Source organism: Mirounga angustirostris, unplaced genomic scaffold (genome assembly GCF_029215605.1).
Source record: "Mirounga angustirostris isolate CCGP_5_RB_7025 unplaced genomic scaffold, mMirAng1.0.hap1 SCAF_16, whole genome shotgun sequence".
Lineage (NCBI taxonomy): Eukaryota > Metazoa > Chordata > Mammalia > Carnivora > Phocidae > Mirounga > Mirounga angustirostris.
This window is the reverse complement of record NW_026991724.1, coordinates 42,725,940-42,747,863: the sequence shown is the minus strand read 5'-3', so window position 1 is coordinate 42,747,863 and position 21,924 is coordinate 42,725,940. Positions and strand designations below refer to the sequence as shown.

General features: G+C 52.6%; 1 protein-coding gene and 2 pseudogenes across 6 annotated transcripts in view; 2 read left to right on the top strand and 1 right to left on the bottom strand.

The window, feature by feature from the left end:
• The first annotated feature begins 1,262 nt into the window (after positions 1 to 1,262).
• Positions 1,263 to 1,376, top strand: LOC123855536 (dolichyl-diphosphooligosaccharide--protein glycosyltransferase subunit 4-like; annotated as a pseudogene).
• Positions 1,377 to 3,086: 1,710 nt separating this feature from the next.
• On the top strand, positions 3,087 to 3,903 carry LOC135362854 (glutaredoxin-3-like; annotated as a pseudogene).
• Positions 3,904 to 4,029: 126 nt separating this feature from the next.
• WTIP (WT1 interacting protein) overlaps positions 4,030 to 21,924 on the bottom strand; it is a 33,034-nt gene continuing 15,139 nt past the window's right edge. The window contains exons 3-9 of one of the 6 annotated variants that reach the window (XR_006793547.3): positions 20,993 to 21,060; positions 20,773 to 20,835; positions 20,478 to 20,608; positions 19,604 to 19,655; positions 18,710 to 18,778; positions 15,354 to 15,602; positions 4,030 to 8,366 (exon numbers count right to left, since the gene is read on the bottom strand). Coding sequence is in view for 3 of the 6 variants with exons in the window: in XM_045891244.3 (XP_045747200.1) it covers positions 15,462 to 15,602; positions 18,710 to 18,778; positions 19,604 to 19,655; positions 20,478 to 20,608; positions 20,773 to 20,835; positions 20,993 to 21,060 (524 nt within the window). In the remaining 3 variants the exon portion in view is untranslated. Of the gene's footprint in view, positions 8,367 to 9,777; positions 14,332 to 14,551; positions 15,603 to 18,709; positions 18,779 to 19,603; positions 19,656 to 20,477; positions 20,625 to 20,772; positions 20,836 to 20,992; positions 21,061 to 21,924 lie in introns of those variants that run through there. The other 5 variants (XR_010408217.1, XM_045891244.3, XR_006793549.3 and 2 more) reach the window with 5 other exon arrangements.

The window sequence follows — 21,924 nt, the reverse complement described above, 5'->3', positions numbered from 1 at the left end:
CTCAGTCATTAAGCATCTGCCTTCGGCTCAGGTCATGATCTCGGGGTCCTGGGATCGAGCCCCGCATCGGGCTCCCTGCTCTGCAGGAAGCCTGCTTCTCCCTCTCCCACCCCCCACTGCTTGTGTTCCCTCTCTCGCTGTGTCTCTGTCAAATAAATAAATAAAATCTTAAAAAAAAAAAGAGGTACAATCTTCCAGTTATAAAATAAATAAAACATGGAGATATAATGTACAGCATAGGGAATATAGTCAATAATATAATAACAACTTTGTACGGTGATAGAGTAACTAGACTTATTGTGGTGGCCATTTTGTAACGTAAATCACTATCAAATCACTATATTGTACACCTGTAACTAATACAATATTGTATGTCAATTATTCTTCAATTTAAAAAATGGAGGGGAATAAAAGAATAGATTTTCATGTATGATCAAACTAAGTTGTTATCAGTTTAAAATAGACTCTTATGGCATTAAGAAGTTTTATGTAAGCCTCATGGGAACCACAAAGCAAAAACCTACAGTAGTTACACAAATGAAAAAGAGAAAAGGAACGAATCATACCACTGTGGAAAATCATCAATTCACACAGGAAGACAGCAAAAGAGGAAGAAAGGAAAGGAACAAAGAACTACACAACAGACAAAAACAACTAATGAGGGGCACCTGGGTGACTCAGTTAGTTAAGCGTCTGACTCTTGGTTTCAGCACAGGTCATGGTCTCATGGGCCCCGAGTTGCGGGGGGGGGTGTCCCTGCTAAGCAGGGAGTCTGCTTCTCCCCCTCTCTCTGCCCCTCCACTCCTGCTCGTGCTCTCTCTTGCTTGCTCTCTCTCTCTAGAGATTGAGAGCATGACTGGGAGGAGGGGCAGAGGGAGAAGCAGACTCCCTGCAGGACAGGGAGCCCAGCATGGGACTCAATCCCAGGACCCTGGGATCATGACCTGAGCCAAAGGCAGATACTTAACCAACTGAGCCATCCAGGCACCCTAAATAAATAAAATCTTTAAAAAAAGATCTCAAACAATCTAACTTAACACCTAAAGGAGCTAGAAAAAGAAGTAAATCCAAAGTTAGCAGGAAAAGGAAGGAAATAAAGATCAGAGCAGAAAGAAATGAAATAGAAACCACAAACATCAATGAAATTAAGAGCTGGATTTTTGAAACAATAAACAAAACCGACAAACCTTTAGTTAGAGCAGGACCAGGTCTATGTTGAACTAGGGCACAGACCAGGTTGAAGCCAAGCCCAGCTGATCAGGATGATCACAGAAAGGCAGCTGGCCATCTTTGTCAACATGCCGGGAGTGTGGCTCTTCCTGTTTATCATTCTTTATCGCTAGGTGGCCATTAACCATCCTAAGAAGCAGGAATGAAAGTGGCGCTTTCTCCACTCCAGGGTTCCATAACATAATCTGAAACAAGATGGAGGGTGTAAGGGGCCTTCACACTTCACTTCATCTCTTCTCCCCATAACAACATCCAAAGCACCTACACCTGGATTTTTCCAAACAACTTTTATTTCCTCAAAGCCTTTCTTAACCCTACGGAACAAAAAGTTGCCACTGAGTAGAGCCCAGTATAGGGCTGTTTTCTTTTCTACTCCCTCTCTCCCAATATAAAAATAAAGGTATATTTTAAAACTTTAGCTAGAGTAAAAAAGAAAAAAGGAGAAAGACTCAAAATCAAAAATGAAAGAAACAAACCCCTAACATCACACTCAATGGTGAAAAGCTAAAAGCTTTTCTTCTGAGATCAGGAACAAGACGAGGATGCCCACTCTTGTCACTTTTATTCAACACAGTATTTAAAGGCCCAGCCAGAGCAATCAGGCAAGAAAAAGAAATCATAGGCATCCAAATAAGAAAGAAGTAAAACTGTCACTATTGGCAGATGACATATTATACACAGAAAACCCTATACACTCCTCCAAAACACAAAACTGATCAACAAATTCAGTAAAGTTGCAGGATACAAAAGAAATGTACCAAATCTGTTGTTTCTATACACTAATAAACTTTCAGAAAGAGAAATTAAGAAATCCATTTATAATTGTATCAAAAGGAATAACATACCTACGAATAAATTTAACCAAAGTAATGAAAGACTAGACACTGAAAACTAAATGAAACTGAAGAAAACACAAATAAATGGAAAGATACCCTGTGTTCATGGTTCAGAAGAATATCGTTAAAATGTCCATTCTACCCAAAGTCTTCTATATACGTTCAATCCTGGTCTGGTGGCCGCAGCATGGTCTCAGGGCTGATGAGGCAACAGAGGTCATGGTGGAGGCTGGCTCAGCCTGGCATTTTGAGGAACTGCTGCACCTCAGAGCCAAGTCCCTCCTGTGTTTTATTTTCAGGCACCATGAGCTCCATGGTATACCCAGATGAACATCGTAATGGCAGAGTTAGCCAAAGAACATCCCCAAGTGTCGTCTATAAAGCTGGAAGCTAAAGCTGTTCCTGATATATCTTTTTTTTTTTTAAGATTTTTTTATTTATTTGCGAGAGGGAGAATGAGAGACAGAGAGCATGAGAGAGAGGAGGGTCAGAGGGAGAAGCAGACTCCCCGCTGAGCAGGGAGCCTGATGCGGGACTCGATCCAGGGACTCCAGGATCATGACCTGAGCCGAAGGCAGTTGCCTAACCAACTGAGCCACCCAGGTGCCCTGTTCCTGATATATCTTTAAAAAATGAAATTAGTTCCCAACTTTCTGTTTTTCAAGAATTCTCCGAAAATTGACCAATTAGATGATGCACATACCCCAGAGTTGACCAAAAAAGTTCAGGGACATGCATCTAGGTGGCTCCCTTTTTTTTTAAATTTTTTTTACAGATTTTATTTATCTGACAGAGACAGAGCGTGCGAGAGCACAAGCAGGGAGAGCGGCAGGCCAAGGGCGAATCAGACTCCCCGCTGAGCAAGGAGCCCAATGTGGGATCATGACCCGAGCTGAAGGCAGATGCATAACTGACTGAGCCACCCAGGTCCCCCTAGGAGGTTCCTTTCCACCCACTGGTAAAGAGCATCCTAAAGATTTCAACCTATACTTGAAGAAATTCACCCCTGTTGCCCCTTGCATGTTGTTTATGAAAGGAACTCTTTAGGAACCATGCTGCAGTTTCAGCAAGCAGATGGCAGAAATTCTTAACAAACGCAATTTTTGGTTTAGCAGTTTTGATATCCTCTCAGATGAAGAAGTTCATCAGGGCCTCAAAATGTATTCCAATTGGCCCATCTATCCCCAGCTCTGTTTCTGGAGAGCTCATAGGGGACTTGATTGAATTAAGAAGCTAGAAACATCTGAAGAACTAGATATAATTTGCCCCAAAGCTCCCAAATTAGAGAAAATAGAGCTTCTGTAATGCTCTTTATGAAAAGCAACAGGAAGCAAAATGTGGATGCAGCTAATAAATTCTGGAAATACTAAATAGTACTGGTGTTGAATATGAGATATTTGATATATTGGAGGATGAAGAATTTCGACAATTAAAAGCTCACTCAAATTGGCCAACACACCCTCAGCTGTGAAAGAGGAACTTGTTGAACATCTGCATATTGTTAAGAAACTGAAAGAAAATGGTGCTTTACCGCCTGTACTGAAAGGAGAAAATAAATGAATGTTAAACTTGGCACCCAATTGTTGCAAAAAATATTTAATTGCAGTGGAGCAGTTCATGACTTAGTCCTCAGAAATGGACTAGAAAAATGTTTCTTAGAGCAGCTGGGTGGCTCAGTTGGTTAAGTGTCTGCCTTCGACTTGGGTCATGATCCCAGAGTCCTGGGATTGAGCCCCGCATCGGGCTCCCTGCTCAGCGGGGAGTCTGCCTCTCCCTCTCTATCTGCCTCTCCTCCAGCTCATGCTCTCTCTCACATGCTCTCTCTCGCACGCTCTCTCTCACAAAAATAAATCTTTAAAAAAAAAGAAAAAGAAAAGAGAGAAAAATGCTTCTTACCCCGTTATACTTTGTGTAGTTCCAAAAGTTGTGCTAAATAAATTTGTTACTTTTTTCACCAAAAACAGAATGCAATAAACATCTTCAAATTCAATGTAATTAATAAGTAATTAGATCCTAATCACTATCAAAATTCCAATGGCATGTTTCACAAAAATAGAAAAAAAGCAATCCTAAAGTTCATATGGAAGCACAAGAGACCTGAGCAGCCAAAGCAATCCTGAGAAAGAAAGCTGGAGGCATCACACGTCCTGATTTCAAACTATAGTACAAAGCTGTAGTGATCAGAACAGTATGGCACTGGTGTAGACACAGACACACAGATCAATGGAACAGAACCCAAGGCCCAGAAATAAACCCATGCATGTACAGTCCACTAATACTTGACAAAGGAGCTGTGAACACTCAATAGGGAAAAGATAGTCTCTTCAATAACTAGTCTCGGGGAAACTGGATATTTACACGCAAAGGAATGCAATTGGGGGCCTATCTTATATCACTCACAAAAATTAACTCGAAATGGATTAAAGACTTAAATGTAAGACCCGAAACCATAAAACTCCTAGAAGAAAACACAGATGTTACAGAACACTCAATGTGCAACATAGGAGAGAGAAAAAAGGTCAAAATGCTGGAACCCTGAATTTGAGTTGGAAGTATCAGTATAGGGGTGCCTGGGTGGCTCAGTCGGTTAAGCGTCTGCCTTCGGCTCAGGTCATGATCCCGGGGCCCTGGGATCGTGTCCCCCATCAGGCTCCCTGCTCAGTGGGGAGCCTGCTTCTCCCTCTGCTTGCTGCTCCCCTTGTTTGTGCTCTCTCTCTTGCTCTCTCTCTGACAAATAAATAAAGTCTTTAATAAAAAAGGAAGTATTAGTATAAACTCATGATTTATTTTATCCTTAAAAATGTGACATAGGGCGCCTGGGTGGCTCAGTTGGTTAAGCGACTGCCTTCGGCTCAGGTCATGATCCTGGAGTCCCTGGATCGAGTCCCGCATCGGGCTCCCTGCTCGGCAGGGAGTCTGCTTCTCCCTCAGACCCTCCTCCCTCTCATGTACTCTCTCTCTCATTCTCGCTCTCTCAAATAAATAAATAAATCTTTAAAGAAAAAAAAAATGTGACATAGATGAATTCATATATAATATAGATGTAACACAGTAGAGGCAAAAAGGAAGAAGGTGAGTAAAAGTGCTACGGTCTTGAATTTGGGTTATATGTAAATTGTTACAACCACTTTGGAAAATGATTTCACAATATCTAGGAACAGGAAATATTACACATACCATATGACTCACTGGCATATAACCTAGAGAAATTCTTAAATAGATGAACCAAGATAAGGGTTATAGTAATGCACACAGATATGCTCTCTACGGAAGCTATCAACTTGAAACGACCCAAATAGCCATGTACAGTATGATGGTTACATCACTTGTGCTGTGCTCATCAATGGGAGATCACCCAGCAATCAGAATGAATGATTCCAGCCACACACAAACACATGCATGAATCTTTCAAATGTAAGACTGGGCAGAAGTAAACACAGAAGAAAGCCCACAGGGTGATCCGAGTAATATAAGACAGTCCCAAAGCGTTCAATACTAAACAATAAATTGTTTAAGGCTACCTGGTGGCAAAACAATACAGAAAAGCACAGGGGTAAAAAAAAAAAAAAAAAAAGGGCGCCTGGGTGAGCGACTGCCTTCGGCTCAGGTCATGATCCCAGAGTTCCAGGATGGAGCCCCACATTAGGCTCCCTGCTCAGCAGGGAGTCTGCTTCTCCCTCTGCCCCTCACGCTCTCTCTCTCTCTCATTCCTTCTGTCTCTCTCTCAAATAAATAAATAAAATTATTTAAAAAAAAAAAAAAGAGGGTGCCTGGGTGGCTCAGTTGGTTAAGCGACTGCCTTCGGCTCAGGTCATGATCCTGGAGTCCCTGGATCGAGTCCCGCATCGGGCTCCCTGCTTGGCAGGGAGTCTGCCTCGTCCTCTGACCCTCCCCCCTCTCATGTGCTCTCTCTCTCTCATTCTCTCTGTCTCAAATAAATAAATAAAAAAAATCTTAAAAAAAAAAAAAGAAAAGCACAGGGGTAATTCACACATCACTCAGCAGGCTCGTTATGCCTGAGGGGGTAACTACAGGAGGATGTGCCCGGAGCAGGGCCCATGTGGGATTCAGCTAATATATATTCTATTTCTCAAGCTAGGAAGTAGATCCCCTGGCACGTTCTTTTAAATTGTACTTACGTGTTTTCTAGCCTCAGCATACATGATATATGTCTCACTATAAAGTGAAAAAAGAAAAGGAAAACCATGACTCCAGTTGAACCTGGAGAGCAGCACGGAACTAGGGAGACTGTCAAACGTGCTTGAACATGGGGGGATCTCGAACATGCTTATGAGCCACTCTCCCAGTGACAGTGGCAAGGAGACGTGGACAAATGCAGACCAGCGAGTTTGTTTGAGAACGTGGGACCACATTTCCTCTTGATGAAGACATATGGCAGGGTCTTGCCCCAGCCCTGAGTAGGATGGAGAAAGGAGAAGATCAGGACCAAAGGGGGCTCAACACAGCACCGAGGGGTGAGAGGAGCGCCTGTAGCACAGGAGGAAGGGGAGAGCTGCAGAACGGCCATGAGACCCAGGGGAGGACTTGCACGGAAGGCTGCTCAGAGGGCCCTGGCCCTGGAGACCCACCTGCCACAGGGACATCTACATGGACATGGTCCTAGCAGTGAGGTCTGCAGAAGGTCTGCAGCTGGCTCAGTGGTCCCCTCTGAGGGGGGAGCTGACCCGAGTCAGGGACACTACTGTGACCTCAGAGCCAGACAAATGTCTGCCTGGAACCGCCAAAGCAGGGGCCTGGAGGTCTTCACGCATCATGCCCCGTCTCCGGGTCTCCAGGTCGTGTGGCCTCTTCCCAGCAGGTGGTCCCAGCTGTGCAGGGGCAGGTTTTAGGACACAAGGTGGGCCCACGCGTGCAAAGTCACACACAGCATCGCTGAAGGGACACAGACACTGTCCCCACAGAGGGACCCACGTACAAACTCCAGACACGCTTTATCCTATGTTTGTTCACCTGAGCGAGAACAGTAACTTGCTTTTTTCTCAGGCTGCTGCAAACCTTTCATTACAAATAATTAACCCTCCCCATAATGTCTCAAATAGTAACGAACACCGTTTCATGCCTCCAGCAGAGCAGCCTGGGCATTACTACACGGCTGTACATGGCAGGTTGTGCTTCCAGAACTGACCCTCCAATATTTTAAAATAGAGCAGCTTTGTGGACTTTTTTTTCTTTTCTAGTATTGTAAACATATGCTGTTTGATATTATCTGAATGGGATTCAAAACATTTATTTTTGCAAACAGAACACAAAGCTTTTGGGGCGGGCATCGAAGGAGAAAAAGGAAGTCTGGCTACAGAACTATGCCCAAGCCAGACCCCACTTAAAATCCGCCAGCGTGAACCGGAGAACTTCGGGCCACTGTTCCATCGGGGTTAGACTGGGGTTTCATGGCGCCGAAGCCACACGACCTCCTGGGTCTTCAATCTCGCCTCCTGTGAGGAAGACGAAAATGGGTCTCTCCCTTTCTCCACCTCCCTCTTCGATCTGCCGCACAGCGCCCCAGAAAGCCACCATCACGTGGTCAGAAGTTCCAGAACAAGACAATCACAGCAACTTATGTTGTCCGCCAGAGGCTCCAGAATGAAATGCTTTCCCCAGGGGGCAAGTCGCTGCCTCTGAAACTTCAGACCCATCTGCCCGTCCAGGGAGTACAGCAGCAATGCCTTCCGGCCCCAAGCGGCGCTGACCTCATTCGGTGCCCCCAGGGACACTGGGCAGGCGACCCGGTCTGAGGGTCCCGATCGTACCGAACTGTCTGTCCTCTGTGCCAGATGTGAAAGGCTGCACTGAAGAGGCTGGTCGTCTGCAGCTCGCCCGGCTGCACCCGGACTTGGTGCACTCGGTTTTCCACCCTCCTCGGCTCACTGTCCGGTTCCGGCTGTCGTCGTTTATATGGGCCGTGTTCCCTCAGGTACCGAGCTGCCTCTGGATCCAGTCTCTCGGTGCAGCCCGGGCCCTCGCAAGCTTTTCTGCCAGTCTGGCTCCTTTAGCTCTGTCTGCAGCTATTCGGTCACTCTCGTTCATTTGCTTGAAGATCTCCAGCGGCATCTGCCGTCCTGACACGCATCTTCAGGGACACTGAGCTGGTTGAAAAGAGAATCTGTGCATTCCTCACACGGGGATGATCACATCTCTCTGGCCCAACAGGAGGTCAAAAGGGCCCCCGGTGACCGGTCTCTGGCTCAGGTTCTCCATGGCGCCACCGCCGGATGCCTCCCCAGTCAGCGCAAAGCTGTTGGCACCTTCCATATGCGTCATGGTGGCTGGGGGATGATGAATCTGCAAGACACACTATCCTGGTGAGGTTCAATAAATGACTCCTCTCCCTAGGTAGCCCCTTCCTCCGGGGTCTCTCCTGGTTTCCCCTGGAGCTGGGAGCTCCTGCGTGGTGATGCGATCCGTTTCCGGGGCTGGCTGCCGCCCTGACTCCCGAAGCTGGCCTGCCTGGTGCTGCTGGGCACCTCCAACCCCTCCATCCTTCGGGACCTGGAGCCAGCACCCCGGTCCAGGCTTCTCCGGCGGCACCGTGGCCTCTAGAACTGCTACCACCCCGTCTTCAGCTGCTTCCCCATCTGCCAGACAACAGTAACTCACTTTTACTGAGCATTTATTATGCACCTGTTAGTGTGCCCAGTGCTTTATATGTACCGGCCCATTCCCTTCACCAGCATCCACCAGCATCCTTGGAGCCAGATGCTGGACAAGGGGCTGGACCCAGCTGTGACTGCTGCAGCCCAGACCCTGTCGCTTCGGAGAGTGGGGTCTGGTGGGCAAGACAACCCTGGGATGCCCATGGCGGGGGGATACATGCTCTTACGGACACGGGCAGGGAGCTTCAAACGGGCCTCCGCATACTAAAAGAACTCTCCCTGCCCCAAGCCCCCTTCCCCTGCTGCACCTCTTCCCAATACACCTGAAAGAGCTGGCTACTCTTGACGCTTCCTCTTCCTTCCATCCCCTCAGCTCAGTGGGCTCCGACCTACTTGTGCCCCATCACGGCCCTGCAACAGCTTTATTCAGGTCACGGTGATCTCCATCTTTCCAAAGCCCCTGCTGCAGACCCTGCCCTTTTTCTGCAAGGCTTCTCCGATGCCACCTTAATCCACCCTCCCTAGCCCGCCAGCCCACCTCACCAGCCACTGCTGCTCCATCCCCCTTGCCAAGAGTTAGATGTGGGGCCCCTTCCCTTTTCTGTCTCACCCTCCTTCCCCGTGATCTCAGCGATGATTTCGAACACCTTTCGATCACCAGCCCTGACTTCCTCCCTGAGCTCCAAACTTAAATATCCAATTGCCTGCTCCACGTGACAGACACAGTGGTGTCTGTCCTTTGCCTCCATATGGCAAAGCAGAATTTTCCATTTACACTCCCACACGGAACCTGTTCTACCACATCTTCCCCTCCAGGGAACGGGGAATATATCCACCCAGGTGCTCAGTCCAAAAGCCAGTGAGTTATTCTTTTTTTCCCCAATCAGACCAAATATAACAGTCTTTAATTACTTTTTTTTTTTTAAGATTTTATTTATTTATTTGACAGAGAGAGACACAGCGAGAGAGGGAACACAAGCAGGGGGAGTGGGAGAGGGAGAAGCAGCTTCCCGCGGAGCAGGGAGCCCGATGTGGGGCTCGATCCCAGGACCCCGGGACCATGACCTGAGCCGAAGGCAGTCGCTTAACCAACTGAGCCACCCAGGCGCCCACTTTTTTTTTTTTTTTTTAAAGACGAGAGAGGGATGCCTGGCTGGCTCAGTCAGGAGAGCATACAACTCTTGATCTCTCGGGGTCGTGAGTTCAAGCCGCACGTTGGGTGTAGATTACTTTAAAATAAAATCTTTAAAAGTAAATAAATAAATAAGAAGAGCGAAAAGAAGGAGGGAGGGTGGGCCCACCTCACAGCTAAATGCAAACTTTCCCCCCTGACTCCTAGCAGGGAGACCCCACCACTCCCACCCAGGGCTCCTGTGGTCTTCCCCTAGGACCATGGGGCTCCTCACCCACATGAGTGGCTCCTGACCCCCATACATGACAGGGTGGGCCCCCTCTCTGCCTCCCAGTCCACGTGGTACCGGCCTGGTCAGTCTGTCTCCTCGCAGACAGAGCCTTCTCTGCACCCTGCGGGCACTCCTCTCGGCCAGTGGGCCTCCCTCCACTCCCCATGAGACCTGTTCCCCACATCGGAGGAAGGCCCCCTCTGCAGGGTCACAGTCAACCACATGGTGGGCATGGCAGGAGAGAGCTGAGCCGAGCCGGGAAGGCCGAGACTCAAAGCCCCCATCTGGCTGCAAGGACAGCGGAGGGTGGCTGAAATCGACCCCAGGCAGAGGGCCCAGCGGAAGAGGCTTTTGGCAATCCTCCCAGCGCGGCTGGCTCAGGGGGAAGAGCGTGTTTCCCAAACAATCTGGGATTGAAGGAGGCTGAGTAAACACTGGGCCTGGTGAAATGCCCCTCCTGGACTCGAGCCCCACCCTCAGGGTCCGCAAGGCTGACCGAGGACAGGGACACGGATGGCCCAGGCACTGTCCCAGGGAAGTGAGCCGGCTGCGTCACACAGTGCCTGGACAGATGTGTGCTAGCAGCTTCAGGCCCGGGAGGTGGTCTGTGAGGCAGTTGCATACCCCGTGGACAGCGCAGGTGTGTGTGGCAGGCGGGCGCACCTGCAGAGGTGTGGAGAGGAGGGGCGCCAGCGTGGGACAACAGGAGTGACAGGTGAGCATGTCACAGGCACACCAGCACCACTGCTGGCCACTTCCTTGCCAAGTACAGATGTTTCAGGGCCACAGTCCCGCCAGCCCAGGGAGGCCCGCGGGGGCCCCATGTCCTCTGCAGGACAGGAAAAGGTCAACTGTGACACCCCCACCCCCAGGCTCTGGGAGGGCAGCCCAGCAGCGTGCTCAGGGCCAGAGAAAAAAGATGGAAAGGGAGAAGGCACCCTGTGGCTCCAGCTGTGTCCCTCGGGTTCTCCAGGTTTCCCGGGACCCCACACCCTCCCTGGGCTCTGTCTCCAGGAACCAGGCACCTGGTGAGTGCCCACTGCCTCCGGATGGGCCTGCTACCCCAGGAGACACTATCACACAGAATCCCTCCCCGGATGGCTCTGGATCAGCTTCCCCACCTCCACCCGGGCCACACCGGCCCCTCCCGTCTCCGAGCCCCCCATCTCGGCTAGAGCGTGTACCCCTCTCCCAGCCAGGGACCCCCCCACGCCCACTCAGGGTGCGCAGAGTCCCGACACCCACACACCATGCAGGGCCAGGTCCTCCAGAGCGGCCCTGGCTGAAAGGTCACCAGCAAACTCCTGGACCTGCCCTCAGATCCCAACCCACGGCCCTGCTAGAGCCCCTGCAGGCGGAGCCTCCTCCTACCCCCACAGCTGCCGCAGCCCTCACCCCTCCCGGGGAGCATCTGCTAACTAGAGGCGAGATGGGGGTTGAGGTGGGAGAAGCTGGTGGGGAGCAAAGCCTCATGCGTCACTGCTTCTCCCCATTAGCACCACAGACTGGCCCACTGACCCCAAGTCATTCCTTGGCCCACGTTGCTCTCCAGATTTCTGCTTCTGTGGGTTTCCATGCCCTGCCCCTCCCAGGGCCCATGAACACTGTCCCAACTGCCCACCCCTTCTAGCCCCACCAGAGCAAGCCCACAGAAGGCACTCAAGTTCATCTGCAGCTCAGCACGCTCTCATCTTTGTTTCCTGGCCAGAGAGCAGCAGGAAACACTGACCAGGAGGGGTCAACACCATTCCCTGCTCCCTCAGGACCATGAAGGCACCCCAAGCCCATGACCCACCCCCAGAACCCTCCAAGAGCCCACCATCGCAGACACACACCCACCCCACCCCCCCCGGGAGCCTATAGTCAAATACAGGATTTGGGCCTTTTCTGTTTGTGGGCTGGCCTCCACAGGGTCTCTGAGGCTGAGAGCCCTCCAAATCACCTGGCTCTGGGGGCACCCCACTTTGTAGGAACAGGTGGGGAAAAGACACCAGGTTCTCTTGGCCTCATTCAATTAATTCAACTGCCCTCCCTTTCTCTCTCCCCCTCTTGCTCATTGTCTCTCAATATCCTTCTCAATCTCGCTCCCCACCATTCTCTCACTCAATCTGTCATACAATGTCTCTCTCTCTCACCATCTCTCCTGATCAATCTCTCATGCTCTCTCTCAAACATGCACTCGCTCACACACAATCTTCCTCAGTATCTCAGGGATTCTCTCTCTCTCTCTCTCTCTCACACACACACACACACACACACACTCACAGCAGGGACCCGGCACTCAAAGGTCTGTGCATCTAGGCAGGCACCCCAGCACAGAGGCACCCCTGGGAGTGTACCGCGTGGGACACACCTGCACACACCCGATGTGTCTGTGTAAACCCCTATTCTTGGGACTTTACATCCCACCTCTGGCTCCTCCATCGGGCAACTAAGGCTGCACTCAGACTTGCAAACCAATGCGGTAGTGGGGTCCTGAGTTGAGACCCCAAAGGCCAGGGCAGCGTGGAGACAAGCGTGAACGGCCCAGACAGGCCCCGGCCCGGAGTGCACACCGTCGAGTGAGGAGACAGACATCAGTATGACACATCAAAGGACAGCAGTGATCAAAGGCAGTTAGTGCCACCAGGTGCCAACATCCAGGAAGATATCCTGAGGGCAGGTGGCTTTGGCACCCAGGGCTGGAGGGTCACAGGCAATCTACCTGGCTCAGAGTCTGGCTCTCACACCGCTCCCTCAGCCTCAACAACCATCAGGTCAGCATAACTCCTGAAAACGGACTGGAAGATGCTGCTTTAGGAAAATGAGCTTGGAGAGCAGGGTCCCCAGATTCCGGGTTTTTGGTGCCGTGTGATACCTGGAAGCCTGATGTATTCCTGTGGCTGAGAGCGCAACGATTTAACCAGGAAGGAAAGCGGATCCAGGCAGAGCCAACAGCGTGTGCAAAGCCTCTGCGGTAAGAGGGGCAGTGGCGGTCACCAGACCTGACTGATGCGACACAGAGCCCTGGAGCCCAGAGAAAAAGAGCCAAGTGTGGCCCGAGACGAGGCCACTGCCCCCCAGGGCCACGCATTCACTTGCCCCTGACTTTCAACAAAGCATCGCCCAAGAACTCGGAGTGGGCTCCACAACGTGATGACTCCCCCCGGCTGGATTAGGGAGGCGCAGTAACCAGGCTGGAGCAGGTGTGGGTGGTGACCTCCACAGCACACACGAAGGCAGAGAAAAGAGAAGGGCTGAGTTTGCAGCAAGGAGAAACCAAGGGCAAAGCAGCTTTGATGTCAGAAGCAAAAAGAGATGACATCCAGAAGAAAGCTTTGCAGTAACTGGCTAGAAAGTAAAACCACCCAGCTTAGGAGTAAGAGAAAGCCAGAAACAGCCTCCCGTTCCTGAAATGTACTCTCTCTTGCCCCGTTGCGATCACCGCCTCCGAGAAGCCACCTGATCTTATCGAAGTCCCCTTCTCAGAAAACACACACTTGGGGTGCCTGGGTGGCTCAGTTGGTTAAGTGACTGCCTTCGGCTCAGGTCATGATCTCAGGATCCTGGGATCGAGCCCCGCATCGGGCTCTCTGCTTGGCAGGAAGCCTGCTTCTCCCTTTCCCACTCTCCCTGCTTGTGTTCCCTCTCTTGCTGTCTCTCTCTCTGTGTCAAATAAGTAAAATCTTAAAAAAAAAAAAAAAAAAGAAAAGAAAGGAAGAAAACACACACTTCCCCCATCCCAGGACAACCTCTGCATTTAAATAGATACTTGGTGAACACAAAACTACCCGTGTACTTGCTCCCCTCAGTCCACCAGGGGAGCCCCCCAGCTCCAGGCCTCAGCCCAGCTGGCCCCCAATGGCTGCCACTTCCTCTCCGATGAATCCCAAAAGGCAATCGGAGGCAACGTTCTGTTCTGATTCCTACAGCCTTGCCTCCCCAGCTGTGATCCTACAAGCAAAGAGACCACATCTAACAGGGGAGGGCAAGAGCAGTGGCCAGGAGCAGCTCACTGGTGACTCAGGCGCAAATGGACTTAAGTCAAAATATCCCACTGATGGGTTATCATGATTAGGGGTCTCTTGCCGCAGGGGCCACCCACGGGTACAAATCCAACATAAGCCATCGCTGAGACGTCCCAGCTTCCCAATGCTGATGTGCACTGATGTGGGACAACAGGAAAGAAAATTAATCTGCGTTTCCCAAACCACATTTCATTAGGTCACTGCTCTTCAGACACGGACACAAAACCCCACATTATTCCGAAGTCTGAAAAGCAAACACATATTTTGAGATTTTACAGGGATTTATACAAAAATAGTTAAAATACAACGTTTTTACTGCCTGAAAACTAACTATATGATCTCCCAATAGGACATTTGTGAGTTCCATGTAATTTGTCTAAGAAATAACAACCGTGGGCCAAGTTTTTAGAAGAAAACTATATTCTCTTAAAGAAAATGAAAATATTCTCAAAGGACAAACTTAATTTAAGTCAAATCATACGCTTTTGTCGTGGAGCCTGATACACAGAGCGTTCCTGCAACAGGTGTTCGCCCTGCCACGCGGACAGGGCGCCCCCTCGTGGTCTCTCTTGACCGAGAGCCCTGTGGCTGGAATTTGCGTGAGAAGGTTCTTTTCCCAAGGCTGAAGGATGGCGAGCGGAGGCGGCCGGAGGGAGGGGTGGTCCCCAGGCCAGGAGCCAGGTTTGGGGAGACCCGGGCGGGATGGTGGCCGAAAACACCCATCAGAATCCCGGTGACCAAATCCCACTGTGGCCAAAGGCAGGGCTCCTTGGCAGGCCCCCGCTCCCTAAGGGTGTCATTCTTCACTCCCTCCTGTGACCCCACCCGCACAGGACACCCTTCCCACCCACCAAAGGCTCTTAGGAGACACGCAAACACGCGTGCCCTCCGCCAACCCCCGCCTGCCAGACCACCCCCGCCCCCCCAGGAGAGGTCTGAGACGGGGCCCCTTCTGAACCGGGAAACGGGGGGCCAGTGGGAGGAAGGGGGAAGGCGGCCCTGCACCCCGCGCCCCTGCACGCGGTCTGGGAGCCGGCCCGAGGCCGCGGGGCGCAGGGGCCCGGGAACGGAAGGCCGGCGTGGGGCGGGGGGGGGGGGGGCCAGGCAGGGCCGGGAAGGAAGGAAGCGGCGGGAGGAGGCACAGACGGTGAATAAATAGAAGCAGCTCCGCCCCGGGGCCGGCCCCTTGGACGACAGCTCGGTGGCATGTGGGGGGGGGGGAAGCGGGGCAGCCGCGCCCCCGGGACACGGAGCTGCGACACTGACCTGGTCACCCATCCCGCCCGGGCGCGCTCTCTCGCACGCGCACGCACGCGCGCGCACGCGCACGCACGCGCGCGCACGCGCGGCCCCAGCGGGGCTCCCCTCCGGCGCTCAGAGCTCCGTGACGTGCACGGCAGGTGAGGGAAGGGGGCCGGGCCGGAGGCGCCGCAGGTGGCAGCGGCGGCACAGCAGGTGGCCCTCCAGGGGGTAGCAGCGGCGTCCGTCCTCCCCGCTCAGCTGCAGCCCGCAGTCCTAGGGAAGAACACAGCCCCAACCCCACAGTCAGCGAGGGGGGCACAGGAGAGTAATGGGGTGTGGCGGATCTCCGCCCCGCCCCGCCCCGCCCCGCCCCGCGCAACTTCCGAAGGACTTGGGCTTTGGGGGCGGGGGATCTGGAGCCCAGGGTCGGCCACGGTCAACCGGAGCTGCCCCTTAGACTCCCAAATAGCCGGACACCAGCCTGGAAGCTGCTGGAATCTGCAGGAGGGCTGGGCAGTCCACGGGGGCATCAGCCCAGAAGTGTGATGGCTTTTAACAACAACCGATTAGGGCGCTGGAGTGGCTCAGTCAGTTGAGCCTCCGACTCTTGATTTTGGCTGAGGTCATGATCTCAGGGTGGTGAGATGGAGCCCCGCGTGTGGCTCCCGCTCAGCGGGGAGTCTGCCTGTCCCTCTCCCTCTGCTCCTCCCCCTGCTCACTCTTTCTCTCTGCAATAAATAAAATCTCAACAAACAACAAACAACAGGTTATGTCTCCCCGGGGAGTGCAGATAACTAGAAAAGAGAAGTGGACCCACAGCTAAGCCGCAGAGGCTCCCACATGAAGCGGAAAGTAGAGGAAGACCTGAGCCAGAGGGATTTGAGGGGAAAATAAAAATTAGGAAAACCAAAAATGGATGGTCCTAAAGAAACAGTGAAGAGAGTCACGGAGGGAGGGTCAGCGTGCAGAAAGCCACCGAGAGGTCAGGACAGTGACAACTGAGAAGTGTCTCCTGGATCCTACCACACAAGGGTCACTGGTGACTGGGGGAGGTGGGTAGGTCAGATACCTGACCCCAGCACCTTAAGAGATGGAGGAGAAAAATCGGGAGAGATCAGTAAACAAGGAGTTGTGTTTTCTGTCCTGTACCTTACCGTTTTCCCACTGCAATATACTTTATAGGCTAATTGTCTCTGTGTTAACAAGTGGTGAGATTCTTACTGGACCTCAGTAAATGACTGGCAAGAAGCGGGAAGGGCAGCATGGAGGGTGCACTGTCAGGACTGGGGCAAGGCCAACTGCCCAGCTTCTTCCTTCCTCTGCGCCCCAGCCCAAGGAGACCCCTTTGGTCACACTCTCACCACATCCAGAGCTAACCTGCTTTGACATTTGTTCCCCAAGGCCCTGAGACCAACACCTGCCCCGCTCCACACAAGTCACATTCCAGGAATGTCCCTGTCCTGCCACCGGACCCTGACCGGGCCCCACCACTAACCACCACGCTCCAGAGAGGGGCCGAGCAAAAGGGCCTGGAGACCCTCACTCCTGGCCAAGGGTCTCCCTGGGGACAGCAGCCCCGAGGCTCTGGCTGTGCATCACCTGAAGCTCACCTTGTTCGTTGGCTCTCAGCATCAACCTTCCCTGTGCTTAGCAGTCGTCCCCAGGAAGCAGACAGGATGCTCTGTTACATCAGAGGGGACACTGTGGCCCTTCTGTAGGCCATGCTGGCTTCTGTTCCTCCTTCCCTGGTCCCCCAGCAGGATCCCAGTTCCCACTGGGCCACCTGCCCCACCTGAGGCCACCTGGTTCCAAATAGACCCTTGACTGCTACTGAAGATTTCTCATGGACACCGCTTTTCACTGGGGCCCTAAACCCAACGTGCTTTTCTCAGTTTCTCTCCTACCTCCGTTCACTCATTCTCGGCCTCCCCGTATGGTTGCTTTGCCTCCATGCACCCCCTAAACATTGGTGTTCCTTGGGCTATCCTGAGCCCCCGCTCCTGCCCCCACAGCTCTCTCTGGAAGACTTCATTCACTCCCCTGGCTTCACCTACATGTTCATGATGAGACTCGGTGTCCAGCCATGACAGTAACAAGGACTGAATCTCCCATCCTACCTTTAACAATGAAAAACCAGGTAAAAGATATGAAACACTAGTTCTCAGACCCCGGACGACAGACAAGGCAGGTCAGTGATCTCTGAGAGAAGGGAGATTCGTGAGGTGAGCCCTACAACTGCCCCAACTTACTACCTGAAGAGACTGTCCAGGCTGCCCAAAGAGGGCCCACTGTTCTCCCTGCATTGAGAATCTGGGGAGGCCAAGGCAATGAGAAACCACAGGGCAGAGTATCAGAGAGGAGAGAGCTATGTGTGTCCACGACTCCCAAATTCCTACACTTGCAGCCAGAGTCTTTGAATTCCAGCACGTCTAGCTGCCCCAAGGACAGAGTCTTTGAGACAGCATGTCTAGCTGCCCCAAGGACATCTCCACCCAGATGTCCCCAGTGTCCCAAATTAGAGCCTTTCTCCCTTCCACCTCTCGCCCTCACTCTCTTCTGGAGCCCTAATGGACAACTCCTAACCCCCAAACTGCCCCGTCCAGTCATGGCCCAAGTCCAGTCCCTTTTAACTACCTGACCATCACACAACTCAGTGTTCTACCCTGAACCCAAGACCACAACCTTGACTCCACCGGCCTCCTCAGGGAACCCCAGCCCCATGCCCTCTTCCTCTATTCATTCTCTGCATGGCAAAGAGCACCCTTTCCAAAAATGGTCATGCCATCGTGTCACCCTTCACGATCATTCTCCACCATCCTCAGGATAAGTCCACACGCCTCAGCTGGTTTAGCCTTATGTCCCCAGCTCCTGCCAACTTCTCGTGACTCAAAACAACACAGTCACCTTCGCACCTAAGCACATTCTGCTTCCACTGCCTAGAACTGCCTTTCTTATGGCCCCCTTGGGTAACTCATTCATTTTGCAAATCTTAGCTCGGGTGTCACTTTCTCCAGAAAGCCTTCCCTGATTCTCCAAGGCCTCCTATGTACCCTGACAAGTCACCCTTGATAGCAATGGTGACCCTATACGGATACTGCGCGAGCACTCATCGCTGCCATAAGAGGGGGGACTCCTTATTTTTATTCTCTGTACACCCCCAGCACCCCACACACTGTAAATCCTCAATAAATAGGTGACTGAATGGGAAATAGGGGCTGAGAACATATCTTGGGGAGAAGGGAGAGGGCTCCCTGGGGAGGGCGGGGCGAATGGGGCAGAATCATAAAGGAGGAGGTGGGCCCACAGAACACAGAGAAAAGGAGTTCCAGGTGGAGGGGGGCTGCCCTGGCCACCAGCATTCCCGGGGGCCCCAGGCTCACCTCACAGTGGTAACACTCCACGTGGTAGTCTCTGTCCATGGACACCACACGGATGGTGGTCTCACAGCCCTGGAGGATGAGATGGGGTTTGCACACAATCAGCACACTGGGGTTTCAGGCGCACACACCTACACAACACGGTCTTGGCACGGCAGACGTGCATTCACGCCCACTTTGCTGCTTCCATGGGCGGGACACATGCCCGGACATCCTCCCGCAGCTACGCCTCACGACAGCACGCACACGCATCCGCGAGAGCGGTCACGTGGGTGTCAATGTGTGTACACACGTTCTGTTCTGTTCTTTGCAGTCAGGAAAGACCACGGCCAGGCCTGCTTCCCCAGGGTACATAGGAGGCCTTGGAGAATCAGGGAAGGCTTTCTGGAGAAAGTGACACCCGAGCTAAGATTTGCAAAATGAATGAGTTACCCAAGGAGGCCATAACAAAGGCAGTTCTAGGCAGTGGAAGCAGAATGTGCTTAGATGCGAAGGTGACTGTGTTGTTTTGAGTCACGGGAAGTTGGCAGGAGCTGGGGACATAAGGCTATACCAGCTGAGGCGTGTGGACTTATCCTGAGGCCTTATCCGATGCCGAGAGCCGCCCCACCCGAGGATGTCTCCTGCCCGGACTGCATCCTTCCCTCGCCTGCTCCCCCTACCACCTCACCCTGCACCGCTGACAGACCCTGGGAGTGATCCTTCTGTCCATGGGCAATGAAGCTGAGGGCCACCATTTCTAACTCATGCAGGGACTTGTGGGCACTTATGGGCCTGAGGGATATGGGACAGGAGCATCTGCTCATCCCTCCCAAGACCTGGGGCCAACCTGAGTAAAAGCAGGCCGAGGCCGGGCTGGGCCAGGCACCTGATCATCTCCCAGTGAGTGGTTCCTACCTGTGCAGGGAGGATAGGACGGGCACAGGAGGCACATTTTGGTGCAAAAACCCTGGAGGAATAAAGGAAACCAGAAGTGACCAGCTGAGTGGCGAGAGGCCAAGGGCGGCAAGGCAGACCCACCCACAGTAGCCCCTTGACATGGCCCAAGCATCAGGACCCCTTTCCTTGTGTGGACACACTGGGCTGGGCGCCGCCTCTGTGGTGCCTTCTTGGCCTTTTATCTGGCTCCCCAATTCACATCCACCCCATCACCTCCTCCAGGATGGCTTCAGGTTCTCCCTCCCCTCTCCCTCACACTCCCTGTGAGTTCCCTATCCCCTAATGTCCAGGTTTGGGCCTCCCCTCGCTGAGACCCCTGCAAAGCCTGGCTGCACACAGAGTTCCAGGGATCTGTGCAGGGCACCCACCCCATGCAAGGCAGTAGCACGGGACCAGAGCTCAGAGGGCCAGGCCTGGAGCCCCAGCAGGGGAGAAAGGATTGGCTGCTCATCACAGCGATACCAGACAGGCAGGGAAAGGATGGCCGTAGAGACCCCAAAACCCCACCCCAGGCGGAAGAGGCCTAGCCTGCCACTGGGAGCAGAGAGGCAGATGTGGGTGGGGCAGCCAGGCGAGTCCTCCCGCCCCTACTAGGAGGGGGAACGTGCAGGCAAAGGCAAGGAGAGGAAAGAGACGGCTGGTGGCTGAATCATGCAAGAGAGGGCTCAAGGCAGAGATCCATGCCTTGCCCCCACACCAGGGGAGGCTAGAAGTGGCAAGGCCAAGAATGGAGAGAAGACAGACAGGCCAGTTGGAAAACTGCTTCCGGGGGAGGCAGGAGACACGGCAGGAGTCCCACCTGCCCCCCCCCGCCCCCATGCTGGCTACTCACGTGTGATAGTCTCTGACGCAGTAGATGTTGTTCTCCACGTCCACGGTGAAGGGCACCCCGTCCAGGCACTCGTTGCACACTGAGCACCGGAAACAGCCTGGGTGGTAGGACTTCCCAAGGGCCTGCAGGATCTGGGGGTGGGAGGCACTGAAGGGTCAGTGCAGATGGAAGGCTCAGCACAGCCCCCGGAAGAGGCTCTGGTTCTGAGCCCTTGGCAGGTCTGCAACAGGTGAAAGGGTGGGTCCTAAGACCACCCGTGGCAGAGGGGCTCCAGGAGTCTGGGGGAGGTTCTCACCATCTCCATGATGAGGTGTCCACACACGCTACACTTGTCAGCTGTTTGCTGGAACCCGGAGTACTGAGAGGGGACAGAGGATCCGGAAGGTCATGTGACAAAGGGACCCTGGCTGCCCAGCCGGCACCTGCCTCCTGGCCCCAGGCCTCCATGTGAAGCAGGAGGGTTGCCTCCCCTGCTCCCACCCATGGCGCCGGCCGGGCACCCAGCTCTGACTCACCAGGAAGTCCTCCTGGCAGTAGACTTTCTCACCCACGTTGTAGAACGCCTTCCCTCGAAGTCGTCTGCCTGCAAGGACGAGGATCGAGAAGGGGGTCCGTTGGCCACTGGAACCCAGGGATGGGGCCCCTGTTTCCATTTCTCAGAACTTGCCTCCAACAGATGAGAAGCAGATCATGGGCAAATTTTAACATTTCCCTTTAATACTAGGTTATTGCTGTGCTAATAATAATTTTTTTTTTTTAATTAAACAGAACACGGGGTGCCTGGGTGGCTCAGTCGGTCAAGCATCTGCCTTCAGCTCAGGTCATGATCCCGGGTCCTGGGATCGAGCCCCGCATCAGGATCCCTGCTCAGCGGGGAGCCTGCTTCTCCCGCTCCCTCTTACTCCTACTCATGCTTACTTTCTCTAGTGCGCTCTCTCTCAAGTAAATAAATAAAATCTTAAAAAAAAAACCCTACTAGAACTAATAAATGAGGGGCGCCTGGGTGGCTCAGTCGTTAAGCGTCTGCCTTCGGCTCGGGTCATGATCCCAGGGTCCTGGGATCGAGCCCCACATCGGGATCCCTGCTCGTCAGGAAGCCTGCTTCTTCCTCTCCCACTCCCCCTGCTTGTGTTCCCTCTCTTGCTGTGTCTCTCTCTGTCAAATATATAAATAAAATCTATTTAAAAATTAAAAAAAAAAAGAACTAATAATTGAGTTTATCAGGGTTCTAGGATAGGTGGTCAGAAGGTGAAAACCAAGTATCTTTGTATATTGCAATAACAAATGGTGGGAAAATGAACTTGGAATTTTTAAAATTGCATTCCTAATAGCATCCCAAAAGCCCTGCAAAATTCTGAGGGATAAATTTAATAAAAGACGTGTGTGACCCTCACCCTGCCAAACCAGACTTGGCTGAGAGAAATTTCAAAAGACCTCCGTAAAGAGA